Raw genomic sequence first — 20,578 nt, forward strand, 5'->3', positions numbered from 1 at the left:
AGTAAATGTACTTTTATATTTATACGTTGTCATGTAAATACCACCATTGCCTCATGTTGTGTCATGCTGTTACTTCATACAACAAGCCAGAGCCACTTTGACTGTAAATAGAATCACCATAAAGAGCTAATTCAATTAGACTTCTCTTTATTCCCTTGCTGACAGATAGTGTGTACATTGCACTTTGTCAGAAAATATGACAAAGAAGTCAATGACATCCACAATAAAATAAAGTAAAGGAGAAAAAAGCCCACAGTGATCACCGGTCAGTAAGGTCACTGTGGGCTTGCATACCGTCTGATAGCAGGTGTAGTCTGTGTGGCTGCTCTGTGCTGTGAGAACCAGCAGTCACTGAATCTTCCACACGAGTTTGTTTTTGACCACAGTTAAAAGAAAAACATTCTAATTTGTTCACGTTTATCATCCGATGTAACCGTATTTCTCTAATGTGGAATAAACAATCGGAACCGACTGGAACATGTCTGTTCTTCAAAGGCTTGCGTGTCCCCTAGCTCCGCCCCTCTGTACCGTGTGACAACAACAACTCATCCACAGAGCGGAGCTGCACTTTTCAGCTCATTTTCCTCCTGTCATTCCTCCTCCTATCTTTGATCATTGTCCCGCCGCTCAGCCCCCCCTCCCCACCCCCCAACGCCCTCACTCAGCACGCCTTTTCTCGGCAGCTCTTTTTACTTCACAACTTATGCGAGGAGCTAAACTCTCGTGGATTCTTTCATTTAGCGGTGTCTCGGCAGGCTGAGTTTTTCAACTTTGAACTTCGGCTACTCTCTTCCCCCTCCTGTAGGTGACCATGGCCGTACCGGCTGCTCTGATCCCACCAACTACTCTGGTCGCGCCGCCTCCGATCTCGACTCCCACCCTGACGACGTCCCCGCCGACGACTACTTCGTCGCCGTCTCCATCCCTGGCGCTGCCGTCCGCGCCCGGACAGAACCTGTTCAGATCAGAGCTCCTCGCCACCGGCAGCCCAGGCATCCCAAACGCTGCGCTGCCGCCCGGCAAGCCCGTGTACTCGACCCCGTCGCCCGTCGAGAACATACCCCAGAACAACGAGTGCAAGATGGTCGAGTTGCGCGCCGCCAAAGTGGCCTCTTTCACCGTGGACGGCTGCGAGCTCATCTGCCTGCCGCAGGCTTTCGACCTGTTCCTGAAGCACCTGGTCGGCGGACTGCACACGGTCTACACCAAGCTGAAGCGGCTGGAGATCACGCCGGTGGTGTGCAATGTGGAGCAGGTCCGCATCCTCAGAGGGCTCGGCGCCATCCAGCCCGGGGTGAACCGCTGTAAACTCATCTCCAGGAAAGACTTCGAGACGCTGTACAACGACTGCACCAACGCGAGGTAAGCGGGCGGCTCTTGTGCGGCACATTTATTTTGTCTTCTTCTTCGGGTGTAAATGTCTTCATGGACATGCCGTGCGTAAAGGCGAGGGAGCAAGGAGGGAGGAGACATTTTTCTCTTTTTAAAAAAATCAAGTGATTCAAGCGATGACATTAATGTATCATTCGGAGTTAGGAAAAAACAGTGTGTGGTGTGTGTGTGTGTGTGTGTGTGTGTGTGTGTGTGTGTGTGTACGTGAGCGTTGGTTTGCTAGAATGTGCTTCTGGTGTGTCCGTTTGGACGGCGAGAGGCCAGAGCGCACCATCAGTGAGAAAGTTTAGTGAAAGTTTTTTTTTAAACACGTGCAGGGCAAAGCTTGTGCCATGATGGATCGCCTGTCTGCTGCGGGACGAGTGAATCGATAATGTAGGCTACACCACGGCCGAGTTCCACCACGCTGTTGAATAAACTTCAAGAAGCGTAGATCCGCCACGGCTAAAGGCGATGTCACAAATACCGCCACAGCCATCTGTTCGGATCCTCACTTCACTGTAATTGCTCTTAATTTAAGGAAACTTTGAAACAATTTTCTCTGGAAGAAAATGAGGTTATGCATGATTATATGCCCTTGCCACAGGGCCAGTACAATTGTATTTCTAAGTTAGAATGTAAGTATAAACAAGACAAACACAGATTACCAGAATTACATCTCATTAGTGTCGTAATTGTTTTTCTCAGGATTGACAGCCAGTATATTTTTTAAAGGAGGTAACAGTACACTCACGACTCCTGTATGAGTGGATGAAGTCTGTTTCCCCCACTGTAAATGCTCTGGATAATTGCCATACAAACACACACATTAGAACATGCCTTTTATCAAACATCCTTGATTTATATTCAACAAGGAAATTCACACACAGTAAGTGACATGAATGCATTAACCCGTATTACCAAATCAAATATTTTGAGGTTTCTACGTTTTAATATGGGGGTGATTTAAAGTGAGGATCAATATTTGATTAAAAGCCATTTTTTACCGTCCTGTTGCTCCTGGCTTTGATGTATCGCTCAGTCTCGCAGGATGGTTCAGCCTGGTCAAATTTACCATCTCACCTGTCACTATGATTGATTCCATATTGATCTGCTACCCAGAAATGAGCTGGAAATGCAAATATGATGGAAAGGCTCACTTCAGTGTGGGGGATAGCAATAAACACTTTGAGTCACTTTGGTTATCTCGGTGTATAAGCATACAGCCTTTTTGGGGAAAAAAATATATATAGTGTGAGATTAAACTCAATTCTGACTTTTTAGATGCATACTTAGTATTCCAAGTACACGTGGTGGAAAAACAACTGAAACACACATGCACACACAGACCATTTTGTGCCATTAAGATCTCTGTATGAGCAGGTTGGATACATTTTGACCCTCAAATAACTGCTGTGTCTGCAGAGTGGGCCTGGTCAGAAGAGAGAGGCAAATTATCACAGTGACATATTCTTTTAATTCTTCAGCTTTTCCCTTGTGCAGTACATTTATTTCAAATTTTAGCAGCATGCATTTTATTTTCTCTTCATGCTCTCGTCACAAAACGTTCTAAACACTCTTCAGCTCCACATTTCGATTGCTGTTGTAATCGTCTCAACGGCTCACCTGTGCACTTTGGCGCTCAAGCGTCATTTACATAAAGCATTGAGGGAGCAGAACCCCCCCCCCCACCCCTCCTCCCTCTCCTCTGTAGAGAGAAACACACGGTGCAGTGATCCTCTCCTCCAGTCTGGTGTGGGGGGGGGGGGGGGGGGCTTCAGGTGACAACGTATGTGGTTGAACTCTCCGGGTTGTCAATGGGGGGGATGGCCAGCGATGGGGTTAAAGGATAATGCAGTGCCTCGCGTCGCTTTAATGACGCTAAAGTGGTGGGCTATTACGGGCACATGGACAGGACCGTAATTGTCTCTGAAAGCAGCCAGGTACTCCCGGTGCTGGGCTGAAATCAATCACTCAGACCCGGCCTGCCTGCCTGCCTGCCCCATTTGGAGAATTACATCACGGAGCGGCGAGGCATCCGCCGGATAAAAGGCTTCTGTTACTTAGAAAAGAGTTGATTTTATTTGCAGGGTGTGGGGGGGGGGGGGGGGGGGGGATCATTTTGCTGCCGACAAAATCATCAGTCGGAGTAAACAGGACACGTGTTGCCCTGCAGGTGAAAACCAGTTTCCCCCTCTCCAAAAAAGAGACTTTGCACCGACTTGCTGTCAGTATAATAAAATACAATAAAATACCCGAGTCCACCGGGTTAACCCGCTCGGGTTACACAACAACAGCCCCGCTGTCTGGGTCACTTTAGCTTTTCATCTCGCCCCGATCACCACAATGTCACTACTCTTATTATACAGAGGCAGAGTGGTAACAATGAAGTGAATAATACCTCCTCTACAATGGGTCTTACTATTTCCCATGCTTCTTTTCCCCCTCCCACGGCCTATTGTGTTAAAACAACACTGCTCTCATTTTGCACACAGTGTGAATGTGAATAGCATCACAGAGCACCGCTGCATCCCGCTGTTGTACTTTGGATGTGGACACAAACAAGCGCAGACCAAATTGCTCCCCGCCATGCTTACTTTAGCAGAACGCTGCTCAGAAAAGCTGTGTAGGATGTTTTGGGGTATTTTTTTATTATGGTGATGAATTAATCCTTTTTCTTTTACTTCTAAGTGAGTGTTGGACTTTGTGCTTTGCCTAATACGCTGCACGGTATTTTAGTAATTATTGTTCATCTTTAAGTATACTAGGAATCCAGTCATTTTTGACCCCTTCATTTTCCGAAGGACTCTCGTGCCAGATTAGTAGTGTTGGCTCTTTGCTCCCAGACTGATCCAGGATCAGTAATCTCTCCTACATTAAGACTCCGGCTCTCCAGGAGCCCTCCAGGAGTCCTCTGTTCCAGCTACTTGTTTTCCTTTTCATTCTCCCCGTGGTGGGATGGAAAAGGTTCTTATTGCTGCGTGACACTTGAACTCTCTGAAAGGTTATTATAACACTGGGGTGGATGGGGGAGGGGGGGGGGCGGTGCAGAGATATCGCAAATCTCTCATTGGTCTGCTTTGTGGGGGCAGGCTACCCGATGCCGGGGCGCAGAAATGCAGCAGTTAATTGACAATCATTGTCTACCCTTGAAGGTTAACCACACGCCCCAGACAATGTCCCACCACTGGGAAACGGGACGGCTTTTTCACTTACATGCCCTTCTTAAATAGATTTTTTTTTTTCCCTCCCCGGCTCGTTGCAGTCGAGCAGATCTCCCTCTGAAGCGCTCCCGATGTGACAGGTCACAGTGGTACGACTTCTCCTTTAACAGATATACATTTAATTGATTCTGACATGACAGAGGGTGCTATGAGAGCTATCACCTCTCTTGTTCCTATTTCAAGAGTGTTTATGCCTAAACACACATATTTGCAAATGACGGTAATTGTTTTGTTTAGCGCTCAGTGCGAGCTGCCACCGAGGGTGCCAGCTTGTCTCTCTCCCTCCTCTCCGCCGCCGAGCTCTCTTATAATATATTTGTTTTCTACAAGACACGGATGTGTTTACAGGTACTCAGGGGAGATTTCTGGATTCCATTCAAATCATTCCCAGTCAGAGTGGGTGCTAAGATACCCGTCACCCAGCAACCACATCCAAGAGGGAGCTCGGGCGATAATAACTTCAAAAACAGAGTGACAGATGCCTGATTAGAGAGAGAGAGAGAGAGAGAGAGAGGGGGGAGAGAGAGAAGGATATACAAAGCGGTTTAAAATCCAAATCTATTCAAGTACTTCCTTGAAAGTCAAATTGGCCGTCATATTGTGTGTTGTTTCTTTATTGAAGGGAAAAAAGCATTTTAACTTCTCTCTTTCTCTTTTTTTGCATTTTTAATCCTTCAGTGGGGCTCTGCTAAATTTGATTAGGTACAGTACATGTGCTCAAGTCAACTGTGCAGTTGGCAGATGGCAGCAAGGTGTTTTCTTTTTGAAAACAAATAGTCTCCTTGAAAATCTGAATTGCTTTATTGACTGAACATCCATTCAGCTGGAACGAGTACAAATTAAAACTTTTTTTTTTTACCAAAAAATCCACGGTCTAGCTCAGTTAAGAAAAGTATCATTCATTTTCTTCCTTTCTTTTGAGATCATTTTTTCTTTTTCTTTTTAATAGCCAACAATGAGGCTGAGCCAGGACTCGTTAAAGAGGCTTTGTTTGACACTCTCTAATGCGGTTTGTGGATTTAGAAGCTGTTTGCATGGCAAAGAGGCCTGGACTGTTAATTTGCCTGTTGGATGCATTAGTTGTCCAGGCTCCCATCTTATTTGCATGCCTTTACTGGATCGGCAGCAGCAATTGAAGTACCAATTAATACCTCTACCCGAACGAAATGGTGCAAAATCACACGTCGACATCAGGTCCGTCCACGCTAATCAGCATATTCAAATGACCTATTTTTACTGTGCTCGCCAACCATAAAGGGGTATTAGCTTTGATTCTTATAGACAACAGAGTTAAGCTGTTTAAAATCTATCTGTCAATATGACTTATCTGGCATATCAAACACGGCGATTTTACCTGGTGATTTTACACTTGAGACTGATTGCCTGACAGGCCAGCGATAGATTTTGGGTCACTCTGATTTCCGTCCTCTTCTTCTCCCCACAGCCACAGCTCCCTGGCTCGTCCTTGCTCGCCGGCTCCTTCACATTACTGCACATTTAGGGAGCATGGCGGAAGTCACCGGCGCTCGTACCAGGATATTAAATGCTACTGACAGAAGTTAGAGGGAGCAGATGAGATTTTCTGATTGGGGAAGGAATGCAGGCCCTTGCCTGGCTCTGTCTAATATGGTCACATAGAGAAATTGATTTTCCTCTGAAATTAATTAATTTTTCATATAGCCCAAAGCTGGAGTTTAAAAAAGAGTGCACACTTGCTGGTTTCCTATTTTCCCCCTCTTTTTTAAAGAATTATTGCCTAATCATATTAATACTTTTGCCCCAAGGATGAAAAGATAATTGTACAAATGCATTTGGAAATATGTATCACAGAGTATTTATGATTAAATTATGCAAATAACTCCCGCTCCCATCCTTCGTGGGCCCAGATTGTCTAATTAGGATTGATATGGCGAATAGATGTTGGGGAATCTGAATACAAGCATGTCCAAAGAGCAGAAAATTGAAAATGACAAGGCTGGAATCCTTAAAAAGTGTGTAGTTTTTTTCCCGCACTCTCTGTCTAATTCAGCGTGGCTGTATCAGGAGTTAATTTGCCCCGGCTTCATTTCTCGTCTGAGCTGACAGGAAAAGGAATCCATCAGGGAAGCAATCTCAGATGGGATTCCACAAATTTCCTCCACTTGTTTTTTTCTCCCCCTCTCTTCATTTTCGCGGAGGCTATCAGGGATGAATCTTCTCCTGAGTAAACACGCAGATGTTATTCCTCCAGTGTTAATGTTTTCGGAGCTCTCTACTCAATACAAAGGACTCCTCCTTATAATTGAAGTATATTAAGAAAGGAATGTCATCCGACAAAAAGCCCTTTGTACTTTTTGAAGCAATGCACGTCACGTTATGAGAGCGCAACTCTTTCTTTTTCTTCTCCTTTGACTGAAAGTTAAGAAACACCCCGAGCAGATACACCTTCCTTTAAACAAAGAGTGTATTTGTCCAACATCATGCTATTCAGATTACATTGCACAGTTAGCTGTGTAATATGTGTTCATAGCAGGCGATTGCGTGCTAAGACACAATATTTGTGTTCATGTGAAACTTTTGATTCCTGAATAATCAGCTATTGGTGTTCAAAATGTCGTGAACATACCCTAGTATATTCCTCTTTAATAAACCCCATACATACGTGTACTGGTACTAGTGGGAGGTATACATCACACATCACTTTCACACTATTACCAGAATTCAGAAAACTACTAAATATCTTTATGCTGATGACACACAGATTTACATAACAATATCATCAAGTGACTATGGTCCCATACAAGCATTGAGTGCATTTAACAAATCAATGATTGGAGGATTGTTGAGAATATATTGGCGGGATTTAGAAAAAGTAGTCCGCTCTGTCCATTATCTTCGGTGGTCTCGACCGCTGTAGTGCTGTCTGATCAGACAGCTGCTCACTGAGACCGGGAGAGACCACACCGGTCCACTTCTCACATCTCTACACCGGCTTCCTGTTTGGCCAAGAGCAGATCTTAGAAACACCACTGTTGGCTTATGAAGCACTGAGTGGTGCGGGTGCCAAAGTACATGTGTGATCTGCTGCTCCGGTTATGAACCATTCCGACCTTTTTGAATTGCCTTGTTGTTGAAAGGTGCTGTACAAATAAATGCCTTGCCTTGCCTAGAAATGTTCCATTTCAAATCCTAGTTGGACCTGAACCAACACAGACAGACACACACTGTACACTGACACTGGTTGGAGGGAGCAGCTACATGTAATTTAACAGCAGCCGCGTTTGCTTGCGCGGGCTCGCGGTACATCACGGGGAAGAAATCGGGGAGGAAATGACATCGGCTTCCACTCTCTCTTCTTCTGTTGTTAGCTTCAGATGAACGGCACAGCACAGGCACGGCTCCGGTGCCTCCAACAGTATCTATTAAAGGGCTGATTGTTATCTAATCTTTACCTGGCGCTAGCTGGAAAAGCCCCGAAGCTAATGACACTTGAGACTAGCAGCACATTCTGTGGTGGTTCAAAGCATCTGCTTAGTCAATACCTTCTGATGGAAAAGAAAACGAAGAAAACGGCCCCACAGCTATTTACGTGGATTCTGAATTCACTTAGACACCAGAAACACTTCATGCAGTCAATTTGTTGCATCGGATTATAACCAACAATGTGCACAAAATGAGTTCCCGTTGAGCCAGCAGGCTCAACACTAAACGGCTCTCTTGTGTCTGCTTTTGGAGCTTCAGACTCTTGATGTTTGAGTCAGGTTTCAGAGTTTCTGTAAAAGATGATTTAAACTGAAGCTAAACCATCATAAGTTAACAGTTACAATGATAACAATGCTGACGTCAAAGGAAGTGATTCCTATTTAATTAGTTTCTCAGCAACATGCCTTTTCCCACATCTTTCACATGTTTGTTGGACAACCGGTGCACTGCAATGTCAGTGTGCCATAAATGCTGCGTTCCAGCTTTAGCTTGTTCTCTTCATACATGTAAAGGTCATATCGAAATGAATGGTTCTCGCCACAGCATTGGACGTTGATCAGCAGATTGTTCTAGATCTGTCTTTCAAATCCCTTCAGCCTCGCTAAAGCTGCTCAATCAAAATCCACTCATTAATCTTGAGGTCGCTGTCAGCTGAACATTTCTGAAATTAGAAAATCTCGAAAAAAAAGCGTGAAGTTGTAATGTTCCTACCGTCAAATAATAATAATTAGAAAAAAATAATTAGCTGATATATTAGCTTTTTTTTTTAAACAACCTAATCCAGTACTTTTGAATTTCAGAGGTTGAAAATAAAAAAGAATACAAATGTTAAAGACAAAAGAAAGGATGCGTGCTGCGTGAATGGTTTATTCTTACAGTAGCTGTGTTTCCACTACAGAATCAGTTGAGCTGTCAGCAGCTGGACGCGGACAGGCAGCTCATTCGGTGTGCTGTAAAACGATAAGGTCTGCAATTTTGTCTGTTACCCATAGCGATGGCCACACCCAGGGCTGCTTCCTGACGGCAGGGCACACCTGTAGAGGTTATGAGCGGGGGATATCAATATCACCAGGTCAACACATTTTCATCTAACACTGACATCTCTCTTTTGCCTCTCAGCCTCTCTCTGCTTCTGTATCTCCCCCCCCTCCTTTTAAAACCCTAGTGAGAATATTGGTGGGAGCCTTTATTGGTTGCAGCGCTTAGGTTTCTCTCCTCGTAGACTCAAATGTCACCATCTCCCTGATGTTTCTTTAAAATCGCTTGTGCCACCACTTGCCGTGGCGCCCGGCTATTATTACCCTCCTCTTAAAGAGTGACAGTCGGGTCCTCGGAGACGTGACACAAGCCTCGGCGGAGGGAGCTGTAGTGCTGTGTCAAGCCAAAGCTCCCGGGCCAATCAGATAACACGGAAACAGACCACTGCACCGCACACACCTGCTATGATGTGAGGTTAGCCGAAAAGTCAGGGGTCAGTTCAGTTTCAGGCATGATCGACACTGTCAGAGTTCAGTCAGAGATGAAAGAAAACTAGATCACACACTTATTGTCATGGACATGAAAACACGAAGCAGAAAAGCAAAGTTTGTGCGATTGGAATCCCTTCAATTGTAATCTCAGTTCGCCAAAACTCTGTCCATGCGTTCACTAACGCCATGAAAGCAATGCTCTATAACAGTTACTTGTGTGTGTGTGTGTGTGTGTTCTCAGTAATTCCACAGCATTGCAGAAAATACATTGAGACATGTTCTCTATGGAAATAAACACGGTTGTGATAATAAATCGGCTGAAATGGTTTGTCCACATACATTAACCCCTGCGTAACTCTCACATTAGCGGCGTCTGAGCGCGTTCGCTTGTGTGTGTGTGTGTGTGTGTGTGTGTGCACGCGTGCATTACCCAGCGAGCGAGAGAGAGAGTGAGCCAGAGAGAGAGAGAGAACTTCACATATGAATGGTCTCGTGTGAAAAGGAGGATGAATTGAGTCAAGCTGACATAGCATGCCAATAAGCTTTGTCTCATTTCCAATGCCGTATTCATTTGTGCCACAGAGAGATTTATTGCATGATTGACAATTATGAGAGGGTGACCTAGTTCTTTGTGATGGAACAAAAATGGTTTTCATCAGTTGTCTTTGCTGTCTTTTGCATTGTGTGTGTGTGTGTGAGAGTGTGTGTGTGTGTGTGTGAGAGTGACGCTCCCTGGTAAGGAATAGGGATAGCCTCCGTGCAATGAGATACTTTTTCTCCCCCCAACCCCCCCAACTACTGAAACTCATGCATTTTTCTAGTAATGGCTTCATATATTTTGCATAGAATCACATCATCCACAATGTCTGTTCCACAGCAGCAAAAAAAAAATGAATTTCCTACCCCATTAAGCAATGTGAGCTGTCCAAATGGATCACGTTAAAGTGACATTTTTACGAATGCTCTTCAATCTCTAACTTTGGTGTGGAAATAAAAAGAAAAAGGAAGTAATTTGGTCTGTCTGTGAATTATATATATACATGTGTATATATCGATATACATGTATATGTATATCTATATATATTACTTGCTATTCTGTTGTTGTTACCTGATCACTCAAATCACAAACACACTCATCCTTTTACTGCTGTGACTGTCAGTAAAGGGGCTTCTTCATTTGTGCCTTACGTTTCCTGATTCCTTTATCCCTTTATGGTTCATTCTACCTGTCTATTGGCTGTGTGTGTGTGTGTGTGTGTGTGTGTGTGCACATGCGTGCTTGTGTGCGTGCACGCCCAGTCAGGCTTAGATTACTACGACTGTGAGGAGGAAGTCTCCGCTCCTCCTGGGACTCCTGCTTGACTGGCCCCACAAATGATACAAGCCAGGGTTTAGTTGGGAGTTAATATCCTGCAAAATTGTCCCGCACAGCCTCGGCAGAATGGCGGATGATTAAATGACACAAGCATATCAAAAACATTTTTCTCAGACTAGTGGCTGTTAAGTGTTGCGCCGGTGCAGCCCGTCTCCCAAGGTTACCATTAAAAAGAAAGGAATATTCAGCGGGAAGTGGGTGTCATTGAGCTGTGAGCGTTTGTGTCTGCGTGGGTGTGTGTGTGTGTGTGTGCACCTGTATGAGCGTGCATGCTTGAGATGTTTTGTGTAATGCCCTGTTTTGAGTGGTAATACTATCTCAATCGGATTTCAGGGTCTCATTGAGAGGTTTGCTGGAAGGTTGAGAGGACATATGCTAATTGTGCCTAAAAAGACTCGTCTCTCAGAAACACATCCCACAAGAGTTTTCCTTGTACACTGGGTCTCCCAGTGACAGAAAGAAGAAGAAGGCTTCAGGCTCCAAAGCCATCCATTTATCCTTTTTCTTTTTTTCAAAGGATGCACTACTTTGTTTTAACCTCCGCAGGAAAAGGAGATGAAAGGCGGCGTAATAAAGCCCAAAAGGTCTTTCAGTAGTTATCAAATGGCCTTTCACTCCTGACCTTTAAGATGCCACAGTAGGAACTGGAGACAATGCCAGAAATACAGATCGCGTTTCACCGATCAAACACAGCTTTTGTGTAGTTTACTTGCACGGAGAAGAAAGAAGAACCTTTCACAGCCCATCATTTGAACCAAGAGGAAAAAAATTATAAAACAAACTCAAAAAAGAAAATATTTGGAAAAGAATGAACTGCCTTGTCAGCGCCTGCACAGATCAAACACTTAGAAAGTTGAAGTAATGCAGCAACGGATACATTTGGGTTCAGATGCATTTCTTTATCTCTTCCTTTATCTGATATGCTCTTGCCACAACAATGGGCTTTGTGTGTTATGTATGCTTTGGGCTCTTGTGTGTGTGTGTACACATGCATGTACAGTACTGTTTGCTCTTCACATTTAAATGCATGACATTGACATATGTAGAAACCTTTCCACATAGCTCTGCTGTTTGCTTTCCCCATTGGTGCATGTCAGATAGGCTCATTTTATTTTAATCGATGATGTCCACTAGGATGCTTAATGCATATTTAGATGAAAACCAAACCAGACAATGCTAAAAGCTTTAGATGAAATGAATGTGTGGCTGTACGATCCTAAGGCCACCGCACTTCTACTAACCGCACTCGGTTGATCGTATGTTTCTGAGCTGCACTCACTGTACTCTGGACCGTCCATGCCTCAAGTTACATGTATAATCATTTTGCATCAATGTGTGTGTGTGTGTGTGTTACCCTGGAGGTTCAGAATCGGGTTATTGTAAATGACGAGCTGCGGCATTGTAATGACAGGCCTACAACAACCAGCAGCCCCGTCTGTTTCAAGCACGCCCATAGACGGGCCGACTACAGAGGCCTCTAATCGTGCTCTTAGATGTAGAATGTTATCAGGATGCGACAATGGCACCCGGCATTCCTGTCATTCTCCACATTCTGCCAAGCGGCACTCTTGAGCGCGGAGCGCTGGTCGGGTCGGTACCCCCCTCCCGCTGGGCCTGGTGACAGTTCCTTGGCACCGTTGTCTCGGCAGGAAGACATCGGTGGGAGCAGCGGACAGGCTGTGGACGAGGGCCGTCTGGTCAGCGCAGGGTATGGAGCTGGAGATTAGGCTTCACCCGCGGGTCATTGTGTTCCCAGAGCTGGCCCTAGCCCGTTGGCCTCGGTATTGTGGAAGGGAAAGGTCAGGTCCGGCGACCAGGCTAAGCCTATTAAACAACCCGCACAGCTTGGCCCTGGAAACCTGACTGTGCTTTCTCTTAACTACCGAGCAGGGAAGGGAAAAAATCTGCTTCGAACAGCTGAGGTCTGCCATATCCTGATGTGAACTGGAGACCACAGCTAATTGCAAATATTATAACTGTATACTCGCATGAAAAGCATTGCACTGGTGCAGCAATTTCATATTGCATGTTTCCTTTCCTTAAGTACCTAATTGTTCTTACAGAGCCCTTAAGTCGGCACGCTGTACAGTATGTGCGCTCGACTGCCGGCTAGGTTTGCCCTGACAGATCCTGCATCGAGCAAATCCTCCCATTTATATCCTCTCAGTACTAAATGCTTATGTACCGCATTCATAAGGTCGTCTGAGCCCCAACACGCTCCCATAAGTCTCCTTTAGCCCGTAGTGATGGCTGATGTCAGGGATGTCTGCCGAATGAAAGGAAACACGGGCAGATAGCATTTGATCCGTGATGGAGATGAGTCCACATAGGAGCGGAGCAAGTGATTAATAATGGCGCGTCTGGGTAAAAAGGATGTCATCCCCTGGACGTCGAATGAAAGCTCCTGAACATATCTGGGAGAGGCGATATGTTGACAGTGGATGATGCAAATGAGGCTAAATGTGAGAGGAAACCTGAAATGAATCACCCCCGCTGTCTCCGCGGCGTTTGTGTGTGTGCTCTCGTGCACACACTCGCACGTGCACGTCTGCGCCCCGACTAGAAGCCAGCCGTTTACGCCGCACAAAGCTCGGTGTGACACTCTCCCTCCTTTGTCTCAAACTGCTAACTGTATTTAATTTCACATCTTATCGGGCCGGGCTTTGTCTGTCTGTGAGTCTCCGCACAGTGGAGGCGACCCCCGGAGATAAACTCTGTCAGGCTCTGGGGTGATTTATTAAATTCTGATTTCTGTGAAGGACTTTAATGTCGAGGGGGTGGTGAAGAGCGGGCGGAGGGGAGTGGGGGTGTTGGCGGCGGAGTGGGGGGAGAAAAATATGTCGCAGGTGTCTCTGCCAGCCCCGGGCACTGTTCTCTCTCCATTACCAGTATTGTTAGGTATAGAGAGGCAGGAGAAAAGAGAGAAGTAGGAATCTATGCTGAATTTCCTGTCTTTGTTGTGGCAGCGGCCTTGTGTTTTCCCTCCGTTCCAGGCCAGAGCAGCGGTATCACGTCTCACTTGTTTGGACTGCAGATAGCGGCGGGAGTGTGGAACGTGGGGGCGACCAAGCTCGGGTTCAACCGCTATATTGTAACGCCTCCCTCTCTTCCTAACCACACCTGAATGGGGCTCTTAACCATCCATCCAACTCTATTAGGTCAATCCTTTGACCTTATCTTCCGAATCCCATGTTTGAATAAAGCACGACGTCAAGACACGTGTGACATATTTTGAGGAGTTCAGCAGGTTTTGTGGGGCAGCTGTCTGGACCCACTCGCTTCACTTTCAAACATCTTCTCGTTAAGCACACTTCACAGGTCAACTGTGCCGAAGCTCAACACGTTCATTTTAATATAATTTTATTCATCTCAAATGCATCGGCTCCTCCCCCTTCGGAAAAGCCTGTTTAACATTTCTCTTTCATATCACCTCGATCTAAATTGATGCGTTATCATACGTGGATCTCAGAGGAGGGGATCAAATAGTGACTGTCAGTGGTGCGCGCTGAACCGCGCTTTTGAACACGATTTAGTCCTCCACATTATAAAATGTGCTTTCAAGCTAAATCACAAGGTGCTTTTCACATGACCCCCCCTTTGTGAGGATTGTTTTTTAAAACGGAGAACAGAGGCTGTAAAAGTGACGTGTCGCCTCCTCTGGTAGCTGTGAAGCAGTTTGATCAAAAGGGAATATTGGTGAGGGTCTCGTCTCCCACGCGGCACTTCCCAAAGGGGCCCTTTCCCTCCCCGACGCCTCGGCTCTCCAAAGTGACGAGCGGATGATAAAGAGTTGTGGATTCCATATATTTATTTATTGCTCGTATTGAGGAAGTTAATAGAAGACGGTGGGTCGTGATGCGTGAAGGGCTGCGCGGGGACACGACTTCTCGTCTTAGATGCAGAGCTGTAGGAAGCCGGGGCCCAACGCGTACATCAAACCACACAGAGCGAGCGCGTGCACAGCTACCCACACGCTCGATATCAATAGTTTACCCCCTCTCTTTCCTTCTCCTCACACTTCTCTTTTTCGAACCGTGGGCATATCCCGCTCTCAGGGTGGCTGTTAAATCCAACCTAGAAGATGACTTTGCAAAGCCGCAAACTCAATCCTTCTTGTTCTTCTACAAAACTAAAAATATATAGTCCGCCAACATCAGTTTAAACACACTTTCTCTGTTGCAGCAGCAGAGTTTGCTTTGACCTAGTATGCAAACCCCCGGTTAGCAGGTTTGATTGAGCGGAGCCGGGGATCTTAGGGCCGGCTCCTCTGATACCTACGTCTCCCTGTCTCCATTGTTCTCTGCAAGTCAGCATCTTTTGTCTTTGCCACTGATTTCTCTTTTGATCTGCTGCGAGTGATTTATCTGCATGGAATCGTTTTTCTCTCTGTTCCCCCCTCAGGAAATTTGGAATGAGGCTGGCCTAACCTTGCCAGGGCCAAACAAAGCCTGAGAGCTGATCTCATGTATTTTGATGCTGTTTGTGAAAACGAAACGCGCGCACACACACACACACACACACACACACACACACACACACACACACACACACACACACACACACACACACACACACACACACACACACACACACACACACACACACACACACACAACACAGCTCAGACTTTGAGAGGGCTGCAAAACAAAGCACCCCGACGGTGTCCGTTGTTTTGTGGTTCTCCGACAGATGTAAGTACCTCCAGCGAAATTTCCATTTGGAAGTGACATGTTTTTCAAACTGGAAATTATTAAATGGTAGTAAGTGGATTTAAGTGGATACTTCTCATGCAGGCTACCAGGCCGCTCCACACAGAGCCCCTCCGGGGAGCCTAAACCCCACTCGCGGTGGCTGAGATCACCAGGTAGGGCTAATGGAACGGGGACCCTGATGTCCTCCGACCGCAACAGTTTCTCCCTCTGTTTGCCTGGTTAAAAAACACCAGAGGTTTTAGGCGGTGGGGGGGTATTGGAGTTGACAACCCTGGGGATTGGAGCTGTTTGCCTTGTGTGCTTTTTTCTTTTCTTTTCCACCCGCCCTCATGTGCAGCTGTTATAGCATCCTCCCTCCTCCTACCAGCTGCCAAAGAGAGAGAGAGAGAGAGAGAGAGACATAGAAAGACGGAAAGGGAAAGAGAGCCTCAGTGAGACGGAATGGGAGGAAGGAGGAGGGTGGGGGTTGGGGGGGGGGGTAAACACAGCCACTCAACACCTGCTGCCCGGTGAGGAGAAAAGGTGTGTTTCAGGAGTGGAGGGGTGGGGGGGGGGGGAACGCAGAGATACGTGGTTAGGGAGAGGCGACACGAGTACAAAAGCCTGAGATTGTGTTAATGTGAGAGTGAGGATTGTGGAAATGAGAGACAAAGATTAGAGGAGAGACAGGTGTGTGTGTGGGGGGGGGTTACATGCAGGTAGGCTACAGTATCGCACACTGTACCTTTGCTGTTCTAAGTGCTCCCTCATGCAAGCAGTCTGGTTATCTTTAGTGGTAATCTTGGAAAAATATAGATAGACGTCTTTGTTCGGGCGGGAGTCTCATTGCTCCAGATGTTTACGTGCTTTGATCAACATTGTTTTTTTTCTGGTGTGTGTGTGTGGTTGAGGCCTTAGCTTGTTTGTCTGAGATCTCAGCAAGAGGAAACTTTTTTTTTTTTTTTCCACTTCTGCTAATAATTTTTCCGTCACCGCACCGTCACCGGCGAGAGGTCCTCGCGCCGCCTCCCAGGCAGCAAGCAGAGCCCGTGACGGGAGAGAGCGCTTGTGAGGCGTGTTTGCACAATTTTGGGAGATAGCTTTCTCTTTTCCTCGAAAACCCAAAAGCACTCATGAACTTTTCGACAAATACTATGGCTCCATTACCATTCAGACGCCCCGCGATAACGTCGCCGCTGGAACTTTGTGCGTGCGAGAGTGTTTGGACTCCTGTCCGATATGTGCATATGCATTTAAATCAAATGAAGTAAGCTATCTTTTTAATCAGCCATTTTCTCTGTATCTGAGGAGTGCAGAGTCCCCCCCCCCCACCCCCCACTCCCTGTTCCGTTTGGGACCGAATTGTCAATTGGCTGACATTATCTAAACAAGAAATATTAAAACTAATTAAAGAAATGTCTCTGTGAAATCTTGATAAGGCTGAGGTTATTTCCCCCTTCCTCTCTCTCTCGCTTTCTCTCTGACTGCACCGTTCTGTTCGGAGACTTGCCACAGGCTTGTCTGAGCAGAGGAAGTTATGAAACTCCTGCTGCCATATCATTTGCACGAGGAAGTTTCAAGCCCGCTCCTCTGGCTCTGTTGACTGGAGTCCATAAAACAGCTTTATTAAAAATGACACCATTCCACTCCGTATTTGCTCAGTGGCTGCTCATCTCGGTCAGGTCACATGTTGGCGTGTAGCGTGGCCAACAATAGCCCAGAGTTTACGACAGATAGCAGCTGTCTGGGCCTCGACTGTGTTGTGATAACATATTGCGCACTGTACATCTCCCAATCTGCTGCCTTCTCATCGAGATAATCTGCTTCTGGGTTTTTTTCGACAGAAAACTGTCTCGGCCACAATTCAAAAAAGCAAGTCGGCGCTGTTCCAATTTCCTGCGACCAACCGCACATGATAGTAAATCATGAAACCCGAGGTGACACGGCAAAAAACCAGCACCGGCAGACGGACAGAATGTGTGCGTGGCAGGATTGATGTAACACCGTGTCTTCGCATTGCACAAGTTGAATGCTTTGGTAAAATACTTCAATGGGGAAACTGGTGTTTCTCAACCAAAAGCACAGTTGCATCCGGATTCAAAGGCCTTAAATCAGTAAGACAATAAATGTCGAGCAACGTATGTCTTGTGTGCAGTTGCACGAGTGTGTGTGTGTGTGTGTGTGTGTGCACGCCCATGGATGTATAACACAACACCACGGAGGGAACACACAAGATGGAGGGGGTGAGCGTTCAGAATTATGTTGTGGCCGCCTCATGTTAAGCTTCTCCCGGAGCCCCAGGCGACTGGAAGGCATCAAGGACACCTGGGTGCGACTTTATTAAAGTATGAAATGAGAGGTCAGTGATGCGACGGTCCCACACATGACATCCTGCTGCTGCCCCCCCCCCCCACCTCCTCCCCTCAGCCCAGAGCTCCGACGACTCCTCTATGAAAGTCTGTTTCATGAATCCCCCAGAGGGACCCCTCAACTGCTCTTTCCACCGCTGATACAAATTTAATTCCTGATAGGTCTGTTAGACGGAGGCCGCATCTATCCGGGCTTTTAATTAATGTGGCAGCACTCTCGGTGTATCACAATGTTTATCTGAAATTCATGACCAGGGCGAGGACGGACGGGATTCTTCAAAGATGGCTTGTTTTTCCCCCGTTTTCTGGTTGAAATGTGACTTTTAATTAGACATGGTTGTTACTCTGAGGGCTTGTAAAAAAAGAAAAGAAAAAAGGAGGCTCTGCGCTTGTTACACGGAGGCATGTGTGTGCAGCGTTGTGTGTGTGTGTGTCTGCTCACTTACTGTCACACCTTTTCCAACGTGTGTATTTTTCTTTATTAACGCTCCAGTATTTTGAAGGAAAACATTGTGGTGAATAGGGCTCAGGAAACCACCTACAGAAGTGCGATTGACTGAATTCTTTGGGCTTCACTGAAAATCCACAGCCTGACAATGGGCTGGCCCCGACAACTGTTTGTATTGGCAGGCTATTTCCAGCCTAATAGCTGTACAGTATCATTGTCAGCCTTTTATCATGGCAGGCACAGCCCTTTCTGACATGCTGACACCTCAGCGGTGTGTGTGTGTGTGTGTGCGTGTGTGTGTGTGTGTGTTTGTGGGGCGAGTGGATGTATCTTAACCACACTTGTTTATGTTGATATTTTTGACTACTGTCACAAAAGATGTTCTCGTTAGCAGAGAGAGCGTCACAGATAAAGGAGATATCATGAACGCATCTCTAACAAAGGTGGACGGCGCGCAGAGGTGGTTCCGACAGGAGGTCGTCATATTGTATTGTTATGCGTCGCACTTGTCAGCACTTGTGCCCGAGTCCCGTTTGCCGCAGGAGGCCGACTCGTACGCCGTCCTTAATGCTCGCGTTCGGGTCGGTTTCGGAAGTGCGGGGCACAAAGCCTTTTAATGGTGAGGTTTAACATTTCGCAATTAAAAATCTCCCCTCATTGCTCTGAGGAACGAATGAAGCCGCCTTTGATGTGCTTTAATCAGCCGAGATGCATTGTAGTTTAAGAAGCATGAAGATGCCAGATACATTTCAGATTTTTGAATTGACACACTCTTCCACCTTTGAAGATGATAGTTTTTTTGCTTTTTCACCCGCTGGCTTAAAGCAGCGAAAGCTCAGTCCCTTGAACCCCACACACTCACACACACACACACACACACACACACACACACACACACACACACACACACACACACACACACACACACACACACACACACACACACACACACACACACACACACACACACACACACACACACACACACACACACACACACACACACACACACACACACACTCTCTCTCTCAGATTCTGGGGCACAGATCTCTATCTCCCATTCTAAAGTGGCCAAACAGGATTAGGGAAGAGGAGCGCTTCTACTTCACCAGGACCGAGGAAGCGAACGCAGCGATTCTCCAGAGCTTGACTAAAGATCTAAGATGCACACTGTGACTGTATCAGCTGAGAACCTGTTGGAGGGGCGTTTAGTCGTCCTCTGCAAGACACGCTGATGTGATCAGAAGACTCTTATTTCTCATGTTTCTTTCTCGTGTTCCCGTATTGCATATTTCTGTAAGCAAATGCTGGAGTAGCGTAGATTATGGTGCCGCTCTCCAGAGAGGTCCTTGTTTTTCCGTATTGTTGTCGGAACAAAATAACTCATTAAGATCAGAGGGGCAGAAAAAAAAAGAACAAAACTATTGAAAAAGAGGTTTGATATGGAGCATGTGGAGGCTGTTTTTCAGAGGACACAGCCCTGAGTGAGACACCCTGGCATTTAAGTGCGGCCTCGCTCCTAGAAACTAAAAATCTCCCCAGCAAGCAAATTAACGGGAGCAGGGATTCGGTAATAATGGAGGTCCTCGGCTTTTGTTTCACCGTGACAGATGGACAGTGTGTGCTCAAATCGAATTTGGCTTTAATTGCATTGTGGCGTTTAAAATTGATCTGCTCCCCGGATTCTGTGTACAGGTTTATGGGGTCTTTTGAAATGCTCGTTTGCTCTCTTTACCCTCTACTTCTTCTTTTCCTCCCTTCTCGCTCTCTCGCTCTCTCTCTCTCTCTCTCTCACTCTTGTTTCTGTGTGTGTGCGACATGTCGGCCAGATCCTTTTTCATCCCCCACTACAGCAGGATAAAGGACACTGTAATTCTCCGAGAGTGTGGTGTTCATTACCGTAGCAGTTTGCCCTCCAGGGTGAATGTGTTCAATAAGTGAGATTGTCTTTTTTTCCAATATACACTTAAACGGTATAAGATTGCAAATGTAAGCTCCGTAGTGCCCGTCTGCTCCAATGCTCACTGTTCAAATCATTTGGATCACTTGGATAGGTGAGCGCCGACATAATCAAATATCTCTCCCTTTGAATCACTCCCGCACATAAGGACGGCGATGTGGGTGGGCGAGAGGGCACGGCGGCGCACGAACAGAAACAGAAACGGCCCA

At 46.2% G+C, this 20,578-nt stretch overlaps 1 protein-coding gene across 1 annotated transcript in view; it reads left to right on the plus strand.

The window, feature by feature from the left end:
- Nucleotides 1-811: 811 nt before the first annotated feature.
- dachd (dachshund d) overlaps nt 812-20,578 on the plus strand; it is a gene marked incomplete at its 5' end in the record, with an annotated part of 95,094 nt that continues 75,327 nt past the window's right edge. The window contains one exon of the mRNA XM_079276390.1: nt 812-1,362. Coding sequence (XP_079132516.1) covers nt 812-1,362 — 551 coding nt within the window. The remainder of the gene's footprint in view (nt 1,363-20,578) is intronic.

This window comes from Melanostigma gelatinosum, assembly GCF_949748355.1.
Source record: "Melanostigma gelatinosum genome assembly, chromosome: 10".
Classification (NCBI taxonomy): Eukaryota; Metazoa; Chordata; class Actinopteri; order Perciformes; family Zoarcidae; genus Melanostigma; species Melanostigma gelatinosum.